Source organism: Schistocerca cancellata, chromosome 3 (assembly GCF_023864275.1).
Source record: "Schistocerca cancellata isolate TAMUIC-IGC-003103 chromosome 3, iqSchCanc2.1, whole genome shotgun sequence".
Classification (NCBI taxonomy): Eukaryota; Metazoa; Arthropoda; class Insecta; order Orthoptera; family Acrididae; genus Schistocerca; species Schistocerca cancellata.
The window spans coordinates 291518365-291538257 of NC_064628.1; the positions used below are offsets into that span (position 1 = coordinate 291518365).

The 19893-nt window shown below is 37.9% G+C and overlaps 1 protein-coding gene across 2 annotated transcripts in view; it reads left to right on the forward strand.

Annotated features, from left to right (window-relative positions):
* LOC126174982 (zinc finger protein 239-like) overlaps window positions 1-19659 on the forward strand; it is a 95671-nt gene extending 76012 nt beyond the window's left edge. The window contains exon 2 of one of the 2 annotated variants that reach the window (XR_007535502.1): window positions 14229-14365. Coding sequence is in view for 1 of the 2 variants with exons in the window: in XM_049921458.1 (XP_049777415.1) it covers window positions 14229-14441 (213 nt within the window). In the remaining variant the exon portion in view is untranslated. Of the gene's footprint in view, window positions 1-14228 lie in introns of both variants that reach the window. The other variant, XM_049921458.1, reaches the window with a different exon arrangement.
* Window positions 19660-19893: the final 234 nt, after the last annotated feature.

The following is a 19893-nucleotide window of genomic DNA, read 5'->3' on the forward strand; positions in this document are numbered from 1 at the left end:
GAATTGCAAATTTTGTCTCTCATTTTTGAAGTGCTGAACAAATGGATGCGCTGTTGGCCTGGCCATTGACCCAGTGGTACCCTTCTATTTCATCTTGAACCTCAAATGTAAAGTTTTCTGCAAAATCGGCTAAGACTATGCATTCAGTTTCATAAAGTTGTGCCTTTTTGTCCTTCAAAAACTTGCTTTCGAGTTTAGAAACATAAGTGGTGAGTGTTGAGATTTTCTAAGTTATCATTTAAAGATTCAAATTAATCTTCCTGAGATTTAACCACTGTTATCATTTCAGCCCTGTCAGTTGTGATCCACTGTTCGATGGTAACTCCTCAGAGTTGTTATAGAATTTAAAAGCGGCTTCTTTACCATGGCATTTATCATACAAACTCATCATGAAGTCACAGTTGTTAGTGTCACAGACCATTAAATCTAGTAACAATCAAAATCCAAATTGCTAGTAGCTTCGTAATTAGGAATATAAATGTCATTGACAAGGTTATACGATTCTGATCCTGGATTCACGATAAGTACTTTTAAGTCAAAATTTGAGCACAGAGAATTTCCAGGAATCACATTAACTTTCTCTTGGGAAACTGTTTTACTTGCACTGCACAAGAACAGATGTTAAAGTTTTATTTCCCTCAAAGCTTTAATAACTGCTCTTTTACAAAAAATGTGATTGTGTTTCAGAATATATTTTTTTCTCATGATACCCACAAAAATTTTAATACAAAAGAACCAACTCGTAATATAAACAAATTTTATCTCTCTTCATGAAAGTAATTAACATTTTTTAAGTTTTTTGAAACTGAACCCATAAACTGTTTCGTGGCACACTCACTTACTGTTGTACAATAGAGCTCTGTTCGGCCATTTTATTGCATTCCAGTTAGTCATTCAATTTTATTTAATATTAAGTTTTAAAATTATGTTAATTAATTAAAAATTACACTCGAGAGAAGCATTTAAAATATTCTACACTCTCAACTAAGTGCATGCATCCACCCTAACAGAGGTTTCTGGACAGACTGACAACACCACCACACTCAGCAAATGTAGTGGGTGTACACAGTTTATGTAGGCACTTGCCACTGACTACTGCGTAGACTTGTAAACACTTTTCTTGAGGACTAAACTCGTGCACAAAACTGCAGCCTTCTCAACAACAGACAAATTTCACAAGTTTATTATTTTACTTTTATCATTTTGATAATTTGAGAATAAACCTAAATGTAAATGGGCAAATTTTTTAACATAGAACTGAAACAAAAACTCTTATTGTTCGGTATTTTATTATTATAATAAATAATACTAATTGCATACAGGGTGATAGTGTCAGCTAAATATAAGTTCCAACTAAATTTTATTACAATGAACCAATAAGCCAGTTCCATAGGCAACAACCGTAAGATCAACTGTAGTGTAATGTCAATTATTTCATCATTTTCAAGAATTCATATCTTTGTTCACAGTCAAACATCAATGTTGAAATTTTTACAGTACTTTGCTATCATATGGGTGTACAAAATGTTTGTGTGGCAACAATGACATTCAATAATCAGCACTTCAAAGCACTTTGGGTATGACATGCTTGACCTCACTCACGCTGGGTTAATCGCCTTGCAGAACAATGAAGTCACTTCTGTCAGTCTGATAAAGAAATTTGGCTTTTATTAATCTCTTCGAGGTAGTCAGGTTATTTGAAATGAAGTGTTTCATTCCTTACTACTGGTTAGTTTCAACTGTTCGCTGAATTTTAAGAGCACGTATGGTATTATGCCATAATAAAGAACCAAACACAAGATAATACAGTACTGGTACTCCTAGAAAATTTACATCCCGAAAACCACATTGAAAAGCTTAATATGTCTTCATGAATATAGACACACGAATGTGCACCTTAAGCCATATTATGCATTCTAGTATGGTTTACGAAATTCCGGTGCTGTTGGAGTATCCTCTGATGACCTTTTTCCTTTATGACATGATGTAAGATCTCTTAATGCTTTATACAGGGTGTTTCAAAAATGACCGGTATATTTGAAACGGCAATAAAAACTAAACAAGCAGCGATAGAAATACACCGCTTGTTGCAATATGCTTGGGACAACAGTACATTTTCAGGCGGACAAACTTTCGAAATTACAGTAGTTACAATTTTCAACAACAGATGGCGCTGCAAGTGATGTGAAAGATATAGAAGACAACGCAGTCTGTGGGTGCGCCATTCTGTACGTCGTCTTTCTGCTGTAAGCGTGTGCTGTTCACAACGTGCAAGTGTGCTGTAGACAACATGGTTTATTCCTTAGAACAGAGGATTTTTCTGGTGTTGGAATTCCACTGCCTAGAACACAGTGTTGTTGCAACAAGACGAAGTTTTCAACGGAGGTTTAATGTAACCAAAGGACCGAAAAGCGATACAATAAAGGATCTGTTTGAAAAATTTCAACGGACTGGGAACGTGACGGATGAACGTGCTGGAAAGGTAGGGGGACCGCGTACGGCAACCACAGAGTGCAACGCGCAGCTAGTGCAGCAGGTGATCCAACAGTGGCCTCGGGTTTCCGTTCGCCGTGTTGCAGCTGCGGTCCAAATGACGCCAACGTCCACGTATCGTCTCATGCGCCAGAGTTTACACCTCTATCCATACTAAATTCAAACGCGGCAACCCCTCAGCGCCGCTACCATTGCTGCACGAGAGACATTCGCTAAGGATATAGTGCACAGGATTGATGACGGCGATATGGATGTGGGCAGCATTTCGTTTACTGACGAAGCTTATTTTTACCTGGACGGCTTCGTCAATAAACAGAACTGGCGCATATGGGGAACCGAAAAGCCCCATGTTGCAGTCCCATCGTCCCTGCATCCTCAAAAAGTACTGGTCTGGGCCGCCATTTCTTCCAAAGGAATCATTGGCCCATTTTTCAGATCCGAAACGATTACTGCATCACGCTATCTGGACATTCTTCGTGAATTTGTGGCGGTACAAACTGCCTTAGACGACACTGCGAACACCTCGTGGTTTATGCAAGATGGTGCCCGGCCACATCGCACGGCTGACGTCTTTAATTTCCTGAATGAATATTTCGATGATCGTGTGATTGCTTTGGGCTATCCGAAACATACAGGAGGCGGTGTGGATTGGCCTCCCTATTCGCCAGACATGAACCCCTGTGACTTCTTTCTGTGGGGACACTTGAAAGACCAGGTGTACCACCAGAATCCAGAAACAATTGAACAGCTGAAGCAGTACATCTCATCTGCATGTGAAGCCATTCTGCCAGACACGTTTTCAAAGGTTTCGGGTAATTTCATTCAGAGACTACGCCATATTATTGATACGCATGGTGGGTATGTGGAAAATATCGTACTATAGAGTTTCCCAGACCGCAGCGCCATCTGTTGTTGAAAATTGTAACTACTGTAATTTCGAAAGTTTGTCTGCCTGAAAATGTACTGTTGTCCCAAGCATATTGCAACAAACGGTGTATTTCTATCGCTGCTCGTTTAGTTTTTATTGCCGTTTCAAATATACCGGTCATTTTTGAAACACCCTGTACATACAAACATACGAGCTTCCTACTTCATGGTGGCTGCGCACATACAGAGCGCCTGTTTTCTGGCGCTCTCTAGCAACTGTTGAAATGATATGAACCTACAGAGTGACAGTTGTTAAACTGTGTGAAATAAAATCATCATGACTTATGAATGGTTTGTGTTAAGATGTTCAAACTTCACAGTTGTCCACAGGGCATGATTGAAATTAGTGTGGGCTATATGGTTTGGTTCAGCAACGAAGTGCACTTTCATTTGGATGGGTTCATCAGTAAGCCAGATTGGCACATCTGGGGGACTGAGCACCCCATTTCGTGATCTAAAAGTCTGTCTTCACCCTCAACGGGTGACTGTGTGCTGTGGAATGTCCAGTCACGGAATAATCTGTGCAATATCCCTTGATGGCACAGTGACTACTGAATGGTACATGAAGATTTTGGAAGATGATTTCATCCCCATTATCCAAAGTGACCCTGATTTTGACAAGATGTGGTTCATGCGCAACAGACCCTATCGAAGCAGAAGATTGTTTGTTGTCCTGCAGGAGCACTTTGGGGACCGCATTCTGGCTCAGGGGTAGCCAGAGGCCACTGGAAGGACCTCAATTGGCTGCCATATTCTCCAGATCTGAACACGTGTGACTCCTTTTTGTGGGGCTATATTAAAGACAAGGTGTATAGCAATAACCCTAAAACCATTGCTGAACTGAAAGCTGCCATTCAGGAGGTCATCGACAGCATCGATGTTCAGACACTTCAGCGGGTCACGCAGAATTTCACTAGTCTTGCGCGCCACGTCATTGCCAATGATGCGAGGCATATCTAACATGTCATAACCTAAATTCGAATATCTGTAGTGACATTTACATTTTGAATAAAGTGTGTGCACACCATAGTTTGTAACCAATATAGTTTTTTCATACAGTTCAATAATTTTCACCCTGTATTTCTAGCAGGCCGCAGGAAAATATTGTCTGTGGCGGTTTGAAAAGAGTTACTTTCAAAGTAAATTTACTTCTATGCAATATGTATTATGTTACATATGAGAATGTGCGATAGCTTTCTTAAACCACAGTGTGTTTGACTCTCATTTAAAACCTAACTCTTTGAAAACCAGCCATGCAAAAGAATTTCGAGCCCAGAAGACCAGACATTTATCCCATTATTTAAAATTTTTGGATACATTTGTGTAATGTATCTTGAAGTGTAACACACACAATAAAAGACCAACATTATAGCTTTTCTTGTAGCTATTAATGTTCTAGACCAGTATTACCGTATTTACTCGAATCTAAGACGCACTTTTTTTCCGGTTTTTGTAATCCAAAAAACCGCCTGCGGCTTAGAATAGAGTGCAAAGTAAGCGGAAGTTCTGAAAAATGTTGGTAGGTGCCGCCACAATTAACTTCTGCCGTCGAATATATGTAGCGCTACACAGGCATGCTTTGCAGGCACAAAGATAAATACTGGCGCCAAAACCTCTGCGGCAGTAAATAAATAAAAAAAAAGGTGGAAGACGAGCTTTTTTTCCTCCGCCCCAAGTTTCGACCACTGCATTTTCATACATTATCCATCGAAGTAAATACAAATTCCATATTGTTCATCTTCGAATGTTGCAGCGTTTCAATGTACTACGAAAATCCAACTGGCAAGACTGTTTGGGATGTTTGTCAGTATGGCCAACTCTACATTCTGAATTTTTTCCTTCCTGTGAGAAGAGATGGTTGCTAATAGGAACTTTTATGAATTGTGAATCATGAGCAGTATTCTCTTCACCATAAGAATAATACGAATATAAACATTTTGCCATATGTTCTTTCGTGTTTGCTGCTATCTCATTTAAATTCTGTCTGCCTAATAAACAACGAAACAACATAAAACGCGGAAGAATATACATATCATGTCATGTTTATATTCGTATTATTCTTATGCGTAATAGTGATACAGTCAGAAATGAAGCACGGCAGTTGACTAGATTTTTAAATCTAAGATGACTCTAATTTCTGTGAAGAATGTAATGTACTAAAGAGGCGTCTGCAAAGATTTTCAAACGGAGAAAAATTTTCGCTAAACTCTCGTTCAGAACATCTTCTATCATACGTAGTCTATTATTTGGTTCTTGTTGATCATTATCAAAGAAAGCAGAAGTGTAAGTAACAAAAAATAGCAGTCTCTTGCCATTGTCTCGCTAATGAGACAATTAAAAAAAAAAAAAAAGGCGGCGGTAGCACGCACAAAAGCAAGCCATGCCACGAGCAGCGACAGGCCGTAAACACTCATTATCAGAATGCGACAAACAATGAATGACACAGTACAGTAATGCATCTTCATCTTAGAGTGACGTCAACACCTATAACAAAGAGAACGGCACTTATCACATCAAAGAAAAATAAGCAATCAATTCAAACCAGATAAAGCACGTGAAAAAGGAAGGGTACCCGTATAAATACAGATGGAGTGCCTGACACATAGAAATGGCTACCTGGTAAAGCTTAACTGGTAAGCTTACGACTCAAACCAAACTACAGTAGCTGTATCGTCATTCTTTCGACCTAAATTGTGCCTCATTTTACAATGGACCAACTTTGTTTCGATTTGGAGGTGTGGTCTAAAATTTTTCTCTCCCCTTGAATTTAGAGTCTCAAATTTCAGGTGCAGCTTAGATTCGGGAAAATTTTTTTTTCCTTGATTTCGAGTCTCATTTTTCAGGTGCGGCTTACATTTGAGTGCGGCTTAGATTCGAAAAAATACGGTATATGTGAAAGCTTAGCTTTTCTTGCAGCTACACTATGTATATCAATTCAAACTCTTAACTTCTCTATTCATTTGTTTGCACTACTAAACAATGCTGTTGCTGCTACCTGACTACATTACGTGTCCTATGCTCTGAATATCTGCTGTCATTGGCTGGCGAGATCAAGTTACTTGAGCCGTCATTAGCTTACAAAAGCACAACGCACTCTCAATTTCAAGGCTTCGGAAATTAACTTTCTGTGTTTGGTGGTCAGTGTTGATTTCTAAAACACACAACATGTTTGATATACACTGATTCTTCTCCAGCAAGTCCTCCAGCCAATTAAAAATTTATTAGTGCTGCTTCCAGGTGACGTAAAGAGAGCTGCTAAAATCAGGCTGTTGTTCCCTGGCTTTAAATTTATTGCTGCAACTTCTAGTACCATTTTATTACCCAGGTTGTCAGTCCATATGACTTTTTCACCTGCTGTATCATTTTTGCTGTAAATGCCTACGTAACCACCTTTATGCGTCTTCCTACACAACAAGTTTATGAGTTTGTAATTATTTAGCATTTGTCTATATGTTCATCTACCTTACATCCCAGTTCATACGCTATGAAGAAATGTGGTTATTTTCTTGTAGTTATACATCCAAGTGCTCTCTCTTATTCATTATGTACTAAACATTCTGGTATATGGGTAGTTTGGCGTGCTTTGCTCTTAAAAAAAAAAAGCTGTTTTGGCAGATACAAGAGAAGCTTTGTGCAACACAAAAAGATTTACTGTTCATACTCTTAGAGTGTATAATCGAAGAAGAGTAAAGCAGTGTATTACTTCCTCAGGTCCACAAGAAGGAGAACCTGAAGGCTGTAAGAGAATGTCATGAAATAAGATCACTTGTTGATAAAAAAGAAAGATAGTAGTGTTCCTTCCACAGATCTTACGTGAAATTGTCCACAAGGATGTTATAAAGAGAACAAACTTGTTACAAAATACATAAATTTCTAGTACACTGCAGTGCTTACGAGATTCTTATGCTATTATAGGCACACAATCATCAAACAAAAGTCAGTTACAACATTTAGATATATTGATCACATTACCCCTCTTGTTTGATGTTACAAATTGTACATACATCAGTTGATTGCACAAAAAAAACATTCATGGGGCAAGAGTTGCCTACAAATAAATTCTTTACACTCCTCTTAAACTAAACTTATTAGTAGCTAAATTTTTTGCGGCTGTTGGTAAGTTTGTGTGTTTCTGAGTAATGGGCTTCTTTCTAAACCAAAGTATGTGACTGTATGTGGATTATTCTTATTTTGGTATTGTTCTAGGAACTGAGCTGTTTGCTTGAGATAAAGATGTATTATTTATGACAAATTTCATTAAGGATTAAATACACTGTTCAGTCACATTATTGTGTCCCTCTTTCGAAGGGCTGAGTAACCACCTTTTGGGTTTCAATCCAGATAGTTTGGAGACAAGAGGAGTATCGTAAACTTGTCCTGGTGCTCTTCGATCCACAAGCATACAATGTGAGCTGTGTGTGTGACATTGCGTTGCCCTGCTAATACATGCCATGACACCTACGAGTAAGAAATTGCACGTGAAGTTGGACGTGGACCCCAAGGATAGATACATACTTGTATTGATCCATTGTGCTTCCAGAACGACGAGATCACTCAGGGAATGCCACAAAAGCATAATCCAGACCACAAGGCTCTCTCTTCCAGCCTGGACCCATCTCAGAGATTGTTGTAAGGTGTTTGCTTTCAGATGTTTCATGCCGTACACAACCATCATCATCTGTCTGATGGAGCATAAAATGTGATTCATCTGAAAAGGCCTTATGTTGTCACTCAGTGGATGTCCTGTTGCGGTATTGATGTGCAAACTCCAGCCTTCGTTGCCGATGAACAGCAGTCAGCATGTGTGCATAAACCATGCTCCTGCTGCGGAGGCCCATACGCAGAAATGTTCACTGAACTGTCATTAAGGAGACTGTTGGTAAACCCTTGGTTCATCTGGGTGGTCAGTTACTCAAAAGTTGCATGTCTGCTCACCCATACACCTCTCCACTTGGGTTGTTCACCCCTGTCATTTATCACCAGTGGTGCACCACAGGTGCCTCGGCACTGGTTTCAGAGAGCACCATTATGCCATACGCAGTATACTTTTAACTGTGGCAGCCCATGAACAGTTTGGCAATGCTTCCATCCTGGGCCCAAAAGCCAATGATCATGCCCCACACCTGTTGTTAACGAATTTCTCTTTTTCAGAAATACTTTCCCTGCCTCTTAAAGTCTTCATTTTATATTCTATTGACTGGTGGCATCCATCGTCTGTTAATTTTGCTACCCAAATAGCAAAGTTCATCTATGGCTTTAAGGTCATATTTTCTACTCAAATTCCCTCATCATTGCCTGATTTAAATTGATTCACTCTATTATCAATTTTGCAATGTTGTTGTTGATCATCTTAAAACACTATCTACCCCTTTTAAACAGTCATCCAAATCTTTTATTGTCTCTGACAGAATTAATGTGTCATGAAGACACCAGGAAGTTTTTATTTCCTTGCCCTGAACTTTTATTTTATTTTCCAAATTTCCCACTGGATTCTTTTAATGTTTTCTCTCTCTGTCGATTTGAATAACACGAGGAATATGGGTACAACCCTGTCTGATTTCTTAATCCCTGCTTTCTATTTCATGCCCTTTAAGTCTCAGAACAGCAGTCTGGATTCTGTATAATTTGTATATGACCTTTTAATCCCAGGATTTCATCCCTGATAATGTCAGAATTCCAAAGAGTATATTCCAATCAACATTGTCAAAAACATTTATCTAACCTACAAATGCTACAAATTTTTCTCACTATATTGTGCCTCCCACACCTCTGTTATGTATTTCAGTTTCCATAATATTGTCTTTTAAGTTTTTTTCCTTCATATAGTAATTTTATATATACATTCCTTCCACCTTTTAACCTTTCTTTATTTGCTTGCCATATGAGCTCTTGTTCACACAACTGCTATATGCAGTGTCTTTCTTATATTCATGGGTGCTTCTACAGCTTTGCATTTTTCTTCTAGCCACTACTGCTTTGCCTCTACACAAATCTCATATTTAGACATCTGTATTTCTTTTGTTTGTTTCACTTGCCACATTTCTGTATCTTCTTCTTTCATCACTTAAATTTAATGTAATTTGTGCAAGGATTCATACTCAGCTATGTCTTTTTGCTAGGTATTCTTCTACTGTTTGCACTGTTTCATGTCTCACAACAATCCATTCATCTTATTGTATTTCTGATGCCTATTTGAGTCAGTGGTTACCTAATGCTCCCTTTGAAACTCTTTGTAACCTCTGGTTCTTTCAACCTATCCGGGTCCCATCTCCTTTAACTTTCTACATTTCTGGAATTTCTTCCACTTTAATTTGCATTTATTAACTAATAAATCATGCTCAAAGACCACGTCTGCTCCTTGAAAGGGTTTGCAGTTTAAAAACTTGTTTTCATCTCTCTGTATTAACATTATATTGTGTCAGAATCCTCCAGCATTTCCTGGTATCTAATGTATACAGCCTTCATTCATCATTCTCAGACTAAGTGTACAAAATGGTTAAATAGTGCTCTGTGTAAAATTTTACTTTCATTACCTTCCCCCAGTCTTTGCTGTCTGTTTCTCCATTCCTTGTTTCTACTATTGAATTCTGCTCTCCCATCACAATTAAATTTTAGTTTTCCTTAACAAAGAGTGTGTGTGTGTGTGTGTGTGTGTGTGTGTGTGTGTGTGTGTGTGTTTCCCCAACTCCTCTTAAATCGATGGACCAATTTCAACCAAACTCGGTATGTGTAACAAAACTGTCAGGCAACAACCAAGTATCTGTCAAAGGTGTGGGGGTGAAAAAGGAACATAGCCCACGACAATGGAGTTCCCAGAATTTACTCATCCAGTATTTGAGAATGAAAGTACTTAGCAAGCTTCAACAAACTTAACACACAATTTCAAACCTTTACAAAATTGTTTTTTGCTGATAATGTATGCAAAATTATGGAAGGAAAAATGTGTATCACCACCTACTTTCCCATATTCATGCCATAAATGTACTGCATGAGACGTAACATTGTAATTTACTAGCTGCAGTGCCCAGAGTTGCCCAGGATGTTTATATCTACTACAGAAAGTGACTGGCCCTGTGCCTTGTTGATACTTAACAGCAACTGCAAGCCACTTGGGTAACTGCAATCGCTTTAAATCGAAGCACATGTTTGAATCACTGGGTTTCAACGGAATGCGACAAAAGAATACTTGTTCACCTGTGGCATTCATAGTATGAGGTTCTAGGTTTCCAGTTCTGACTTTCACAAATATACACCAATTTCAGAGCAAAAGTTTAGTAATAACAGTTGCTTCCTAGATTGTGCTTTAATTCCTTTTTAAATTACAAATTAAAGTAATACAAGGGTTGACTGAAAAGTAATGCCTCCACCTTCGTTAACTATTCAACAGTTGGCAGCATTGGTATGTGGCAGCTACTTGCTTATTCTGTAGCCTCTTCTCTACACCTCCAGTTGGTGGGAAGCCTTAGCATTGAATGGTTGTGTTGTTACAAGTAAAGTATGGAACCCTGCACAGACAGTTGGTCAATGCGATTGAAGCAATGTGCAGTCATTGAATTCTTGACAGCAGGTGGTGTCACCCCAAAGGAGATTCATCAGAGAATGAAAGCAGTTTATGGTGATTGTGTTGATATGAGTGCTGTGCGTCGTTGGGCAAGTAAGCTTAAAGATGTTGAGGCGGGAACATGTGACCTGCGTGACAAACAGTGTTGGATGTCCTGTGACAGCAACTGCAGAGTTTCACAAGCAAAATGATGACAGATTGATTCAGGATGATTGTCGTATCACTCAGAGAGAAATTGCAAGCACAATCAGCATTTCACAAAAAGTTTGGGTCACATTATTGCTTCGCTTGGCTATCGGAAGACCTGTGCGCAGTGGGTGCCCTGGATGCTGACTCCCGAAACGAAAGTGCACAGACTTGAAATTTCCCCACATCTTTAAACTTACTGGCCCAATGACGCACAGTACTCACATCAACACAGTCACTATAAACTGCTTTCATTCTCTGATGAATCTCCTTTGGGGTGACACCTTCTGCTGTCAAGAATTCAATGACTGCGCATTGCTTAAATCGCATTGACCGACAGTCTGCACAGGGTTCCAAACGTTACATAGTAACAACACGATCGTTCAAGGCTGGAGCTGTAGAGAAGAGGCTACGGGACAAGCCAGTACCTGCCACTTACCAATTCTGCCAACTATTGAAGAGTTACGAAGGTTGAGGCATTACTTTTCAGTCAACCCTCGTATATCTGTAATGGATGTGCCTAAAGTCAACTGTAAAATACAGAATTTTATCATTTCAACACTCTACATTTTCCACAAGAAATGTTTTGACTCTTAAAATATGCTGTATGAAAAGATTTAGTTGTGCTATCTGTTGTTACATTTAGAAGTATGTATCTCTCAGTGTTTCTGACGAATTAATAATAAAAGTAACTGTGAAAAACAGATTGAAACATCTTCTAGTGTGTACGTCATATGTAACAAAAGAAACTATTCTTAAATAAACAATCATGTTTCTGTCAGTCTCGAGTCTTCATTTGTCCCGCCATGTAGTGAAGTGAAGTGAAGTGTGATGGTATTATCTCGAGGATGGGTAATGCCACTAATTTATTCACGGAATAGGAATTAGTCATTGTACCACAATATATTTTGTTTGTTAGGTATTTAATTATTTTGTGTGTGTTATATTCTTTCACCGGGTTGTAGTGGAATGCTGCATTTGTTAGGTTGTACTATTTACTTCTCCTCGTCCGCACTTTTCATAGGGTGATATTTTCAGGACTGGCTTGAGTTCACAGTCTGTTGTTATAAGATAGTGTTGCAATTCTTGATTGTTCAATCCGTTCATTTTGTTGTTCTTTGGTTGTTCTGCTTCTCAAGGTGCTCATTGTCATTTGTTGGGAACTTCAGCGTGCTTTACACCTTTAGTCTGTTTCATTTTTTTCCCTGTTCTTTCTGTTTCTGCTGTTTATGCTTCAGACCTGGCAACATCACCTCCTCTTCTACATTTGAGCATTATCTAAAATATAAATCAAATCAACTTTTTACTAACAAATACACTAAGTATGCTTTAGATGATTTTCACATTTTATTTTCAGTTTATATTTAACCACTGTCAGTTTGACTACTCACACTTCACTGTTTGTTTTTATTCACTCACTGCACCACTTTTTTGATTCCTTCATTCATCACTGATAAGAAATTAACTTTCAAACCCACAATGGGTTCCGCTTTATATACCCTTAACAGTTGGTAGTCCCACCAGTGGCGAATTCCTGAACATACCAGAAAGGCTTCAGATGGTCCACAGTATTCCAGAATATTCCACAACATTAGTGTGTGTTCTGGAATGTTCCACAATAATCTGGGATGATCCCGAACATTCTGGATTCTTCCCGAATGTTCCAGACTATTCCAGAACATCCTGGATCATTGTGGAACATTCTGGAATGTTTTGGAAATTTCTAAAGGTTGAAACTTCACTGCCGTTATATCTTCAAAAGTACACCCTTCAGATAAAAACAGGAATGTTCTTCGTGGATGGGGAATTGAGGGCTACCACACCATATAACTCATAAAATCATACTGGGACTCGTTTCTGAGTTTTAGTGGTGCACACATTATGAACTTACTTTTATAATATGTATTGATTATCTCTGTACTACTAGCTGTATTCACAACACATTTTACAGACAGTATGTATACATATCACTGAATGTAAATGCAAAATTATATCATTTGACACTGTATAGTTCAGGAGGTATGATGTCATATACAGTGAGATCAGTATAAAACTGCTGTATCATGAATGATATTTAACTTCATTTTGCTACTCACCGTATCCGCAATAAGTTTTGTAGACAGTATCCAAATATACCATTGAATGAAACTACAATATGATATCATTGTACGAAACACAGTTAATGAGATATGATGCCATAAACATTTAGCACAATGCCAGAAGCGACATGGTACGGGAATGGGCAGACAGTTATAAATAAATCCTGAGCAAAGCCAGGTTTGTCCACTAGTGTACTCATAAAGCTTAAGTGTGAAACACACAAAATTGTAAGTAAAGGGAGAAGACTAGTGATGGGTGTGTTGTTTACGGTTTGCTAACAGTAGAAGTATGTATTTGGAGAAAGTAAGTTAGGCTGCTAGCATATGTTGTCTCCAGACTGTTGACCTGTTTAAAAAAGACAAATAAGCACTTCCTCAAGCATTAAGGAACATACATAAGAAATAAACAGTTGATCTCTTTCTTGAAACATATTAAAATGAAGTTCATATTCTCTGTCTTTAACACTATTATGCCAGTGATTTGAAAAGTTTGTGGGAAATATGTCACTATGTTGCATTTGGCGGTCGTGCGGTTACAGGCACCATGTCACTGATTGCGCGGCCCCTCCCACCGGAGGTTCGAGTCCTCCCTCTCTCTCTCTCTCTCTCTCTCTCTCTCTCTCTCTCTCTGTGTGTGTGTGTGTGTGTGTGTGTGTGTGTGTGTGTGTGTGTGTGTGTGTGTGTGTGTGTGTGTGTTCTTAGCATAAGGTAGTTTTAAGTAGTGTGTAAGTCTATGGACCGATGACCTTAGTGGTTTGGTCCCATAGGAATTCACACACATTTGAACATTTTGCGTTTGGTGATTTTGTGTGAGAAGAATCCTATATACACAAGTCTTACAATTTGTTTTGATTTCACGAACAAACCTACGTGGTTAAAGTAGAAGTAAATTTTATCTTTGTGTGGCAGTCTTTCTTCTTGTTCCCTGTTGCTGAAATTTTATTGATTACATGCCATTTCAGGTGTGTGGAAAAGCTGTTACAAGAAGTGCTGATTCTCCTGCAAGTGATATCCCCCCTGTCTGCCAAGAATGTGAGGAGAAAGCATTTTCACATTGCCTTGCTTTGTCGTGGCATGCTCATATGCAGACACAGAATGGAGAACGCCTGAAGTTGACTGTAACAGCAACACAACCAGCACTGACACTGCCACGTCCAGCAACTGCAACACGCTGAGGATGTTATAATCAGACGAATATCTTATATGTCTAATCTATGATGTTTTTGGATATGATTACTACAAACTATCAGGCAATTTCAGAACCCCTCCAAGTGCATTTTTTAACAATCTGTTACTTACCATAATTGATTATTTCTTCTTAAGAATGGTGGGGGGATAAGGTTATTGACCACCTAATTTTTGTGCATCATTTGTAACAAAAAGTGTATTGTGGAAGTCAAGAATTGGCTTGTAAAAATACTTAAACATTGTGAGCTGGATGCAACATAATTTTACAATAAAATAATTGCAGATACTGTTGTAAATACGTGTAATAAATGTTTTCTCTGTGAAAGTACCGTTCTTGGTGTTTGTGTTGCAACATTATTTTACTTGTTTACACACTGGCTGGGAAATGTAATTTCACTGCCTGTAATTAAGAATAAAGGAAAAATACTTATTGAAAAAGAATACTTCAGAAAATGTGAAATGGCCATATAAACGGCCCACAAAAATTTGACTGGATTGACAGGTATGGTAGGAAGTTGCATTCAAGCAAATCTAATTCTGAGAGCTTCAGTGTCTTGTGTTTTAATGGCTGTCACCAGGCTCACTTTTGCTTTAGACTGAAATCCTCTTAGATTGCAGTGGAGTGTTCACTGTTCTAAACCTTCATATGAGTTTAAATTGTGTTCTGAATTTGAACTTCAACCCAAATTTATGCCATTCTCATTCATTACTCCACCACCTATTATCCTAGAACATTTTGTGGAAATATTAATATATCAGAGTCTAATTTTGGAACAGTGTGTTAATCTGCTACAAAGGTTTAAAAAGAATGCAACAGTTGTGTAACGTGCAATTTAGCCTTATTCTTAGTATTAATTTTTTTCTATCATTATTCCATTATATCTATGGAAAGCTTCATAAACAGAAGAAAATTCCTTGTACTTCATGTTTTAGGACATAGATAATTTATAACCAGCTGTATGATGACTAATGAGCTGAATAATTTCCTCATACTTGATTATTTAACTGCCCATATTTATTGTGTGTGTTTCTCATGTACAAAAGTAATTGTTTCTACCTCTGTAAGTAAGTCCATAAACTAAAAGTAAATACTTACATCGGCCCTATTCTGTCTTTCTTGTCATCTCTATTTTTTACCTACACATGCTATTTTCAGATCATAGTGACAAGTACACAGTATTTTAAGTATGCATTCTTCCATGTCCACTCTTTCTTTCTGAATGAAACTAGTTTTCTTTCAGATGCAGATAACATATGAGAGTAGATTTGCTCATTGTACAACTCAGTAGCAGTGTCTTGAACACCCAAGGGCTCATCACGCAACTGCAACACTGAGAAACATACCATCACATGTCCGCAGCTCGTGGTCTAGTGGCTAGCATTGCTGCCTCTGGATCATGGGGTCCCTGGTTCGATTCCCGGCTGAGTTGGGGATTTTCTCTGCCTGGGAACTGGGTTTTCGTGTTGTCCTCATCCTTTTATTATTATTATTATTATTATTTTTATCATCATCATCATCATCATAATTCGTGACAGTGGCTCGATTGGATTGTGTAAAAATTAGACTGTGAGAAAATTGGGACTTTTTATGGGTGCTGATGACCGCACAGTTGAGCGCCCCATAAACCAGTCATCATCATCGTCAACAACAACAACAACAGAATCAACATTCCATCACTGCATTTTACTAGGCACAAAAGTCTTGCTGCCTTTGCGGAGGCAACACGTTGTATTAAAACCACAGAGAGATTAAGCCTCGACAGTACTTATCTTTAGGAGATGAAATTCCCAGTGACACTGATAGATAAACATAAAATAGAATGCAGTGTTATTAACATTTAGAAAAGAAGGCATCTTCTTTAGAGAAGGAAGAGGAATTCTTTGGGGCAGGTTGAGAAAAGGGGCAGATCACTGGGACCTTAAGTTAAAGAGAGACCCACCTCAGCTGTAAGTGATTTGCCTCCAGACCACCTTCCAACCTCCCCCAAACCACATCCTTTCACCTTCCTGAGAAGGAACATGTTCCAAATATTAATATATTGTGTTCTAATTAAGTGTTGTTATCAACTGTACTGGGAGATGTCTCTCGTGAAGGTAAGTATTGGCCAGTCTTTATTCCTGTTTGTGATTTTTAACAGTTTTAGGAGTTGAATTTTCATTTTTACGTAGTTAACTTATTGTGCTCTCATGTATGTGTGAATGGTTTATCCAGCCAGTTATAAATATGTACTGCAGGAAATCACAGAAACAATAAATCTTGGATGCAGGGTACTAGTGTTTGCTGTCTAACTTCAACATTGTTTTTTCCTACCAGCAGATTTGGTACATTTACCCTATTCTGTACTTTTGATGGAGAAGAGACTTCTGATGTGTTGAGATGTGATAGTTCTCGTTTTTGACACTTACGCAAATGGAATTTTGCTGTCTTATTCGTAAAAAAGCTAATCATCCGTGACTGTAAGGTTTTCCTTTGCCAGGGCAATTCTGCGAAATCTTGATTGGCAGGTGGCAGTGTAGTGATTTAGGAACTTTGCAGCTGTGTAATTTACCTCGCCATACAGACAGGCATACACAGTCATGCCAGAAAAAATATCTTGTCTCATTCACTGCAAAACTAACACAAGTTGTCCCTACACTAACTACTCCCTCCCCCGTGCTCATGTCATCTCAGAGGTGGCTCCTATCCACAAATCTACAAAAAATATTACACATGCTAGAGTAATATACAGCACAACAATTTCACAGGAGAATAAAAATTATAATAAAAACAAAAAAGAGCCTGCTAGAAGAACTGAATATAAATTTCTCAGTTTTTAAGCAATGGCATTTTGAGTAAAATACTTGATGGTGGCAGAGTTAGTCATCAAAAAGTGTTTTATTTGAAATGATGCGACTTGAAAATCAAGAAGATTTTATTCACAAATGTAACAGTTGTTATTAATTCTCAGGTTGAGTGAATTAATAAGTAACATAGTGTGAGATTTTTAACTGAGAGAAAGTTAAGTGTCTCCATATAGTTTGAAGCACCACTGTGAATATCATTTGATGTGCCTGCCTTCTTACACACATTCTGCTGAAGTGTTACGATTAATAAAATCTTATTTCTTATGCTATTTCAGCTCTAAGTGAACATTTATAATTGTAGTGACTACCTTTGTCATAATCAGTGGTGGTGAGTATCACCAGTTCTTGCCATAGTGTGTCCAAAATTTTCATGTGGAAATAATGATGGTACCTTTCATTGGACAAATAGGTATAGTTGATGTAAGTACAGGACCACCACTGGCACAGCCATTAACACACCTTCAGGCAGCTGAATGTAGATCATTACAGTCACTTAGCATAAAGAGTTTGATTTGATCTGTAGATACGTTTGATTAGTAGATAACCTCATTGCAGTGGTGTATTTGAAATTTTATAAACTGTTTTGGAACAGACTGAATATGGCCAAACATTGATCTAGGCAGGCAGGCGGTACTGGAGACATCCTCATCAATTCAGATTTCTCTTACGCATTTCATTCTAAAGTTCCTGCAGTGTGTCAAGTATGCTTATCCACAACATTATTGGCATTGACTGTGAGACTTGAAGTTGGTTGGGTGGTTCGTTGCATGGAGATAACTACAAGGTTGTCAGTCCCTCACTTGCAAAATGGATAATAGCATTGCTAAGCCAAGGTAAAAGTAATCTAAGCAAGTTATTGTGCTGTGTGGAAAATAGTAAGATAAAGATGTCTGGAATATTGACAATGCTAGGGTGACAGCATTGCAGTGTGGGATCAGGATTCACAGGTCATTAAATTTTAATGTATATGCCCATTGTGACTGTTATATATATCAATATAACTTCGATATATGTATTTCGTTGTCTTATACAATGTGTGTGGTAAATCTGACTCCACACTTCTTTAGAATACAGCCTACTTTGGTGGTTGTGATAGAGTGTAAAGGAAATTGTGTAGTTAACTCTGCCATAATCTCATTTGATCTGTGTGTTTTGTAGTTTTGTGTAACTTGATTCAGTTTGGATTGTAGTTTATAGTCACTGGAGATCGCTTGACTCTCGTGTGCTGCAGGTAGACCTGAGAAGGCATTTTACTGAAGGTCATAAAAACCAGTTAACTGATTTTCATTATATATTCATTAAACAGTTTGATATGTGACCAGAACATGGAAAAAATTCATTGTTATATACTTTTGTAATAAATTAAATATTAGGTTAGAACACAGTGAAGTGATCTGTTATATTTCAGTGTCTCCATGAGATCAATTAAGGAAAATGCATGTTACACTGTTGCAAAGACTGGATTCCCACTTCCTCCTTTGTAGGGCTTGAAGCTTCCAATTTATATGAAGATTTCACAATAGTGAGAGATTTGCATCTTCTGGAGAAGATTATGGTAGTGCCTATTAAAAGGCTGAATATATAACAAGAACTGATGGAGCTTAGGTGCCAAGGAGATTTCATTGACATATAACATTACAATAAAAGATAAGGTCAAGCAGTCATTCAGTTTTTCCATAGTTTTTGTGCTACTCATTGCAAAGGAAAGATAATTTGTGGTTAATGAACCACTTAATGAAATTGATTTTGAATTACAGCTGAAGCTACAGTTTATATATTTGATCATTTTAAAGATAAGATATGACACCAATAGCACTGAATATGTGTATGTCATTGGCCCGCAGCTGTTAGGTTTAACTCGGTAGACTGTACAGTATTTGGAAATGTCTTACACAAATATAATTGTTAATTCAAGTTTCGTTGTACATAGCACTCCCAAGTGTATGAGAGTTAAGTAGGGAGGAAATACTGAGATGAGATGTTTTTCTGGAACACTTGGCTAGAATGAATGTTAATGTACTGCTGGTGACAGCTACTTCTGAATTAAACTCTTTGTTGTTTGAGGAATTCAGCCATAAATAATAATCATCTTGTTGCATGAGAAAACTGCTGCTTTAAAATATTATTAATTGAAATTGACTAAGCCAAGTAACACCCCAAAACATGCAAATTATTATTTAGCAATAAAATTTTATTGAAGTGCAAGATTAATTTGTCTTGCCACAGTATACAAATAAAATTTGTTTTGTTTTGTGAGCCTAATTGGTGGTATATATTTTTCACTAAATTGTTTAATAATTAGCATATATAACAAAGAATGTGTGTATTTGTGACCACCAGGAATAAAACGTGTTTTGCAAGCCTCTTTTGTTTTTATTTTCCTTGGGTGTGGTTGCTCAGTCTCTTCAGAACATCTCATCTATTACTGTTTGACAGAAATGGGGAAAAAGTGTGATGGTGGTCATTACCATGTAAAATTCTCTGAAAAGATGCAGTGAAGCTGGTATGTATGTATGTATTATCTGGCTTAGATTCATTGGCATCTTCATGACCTGGAACGATGGTAAGAAGACCCAATGCTCTTTCCTCCAGAAC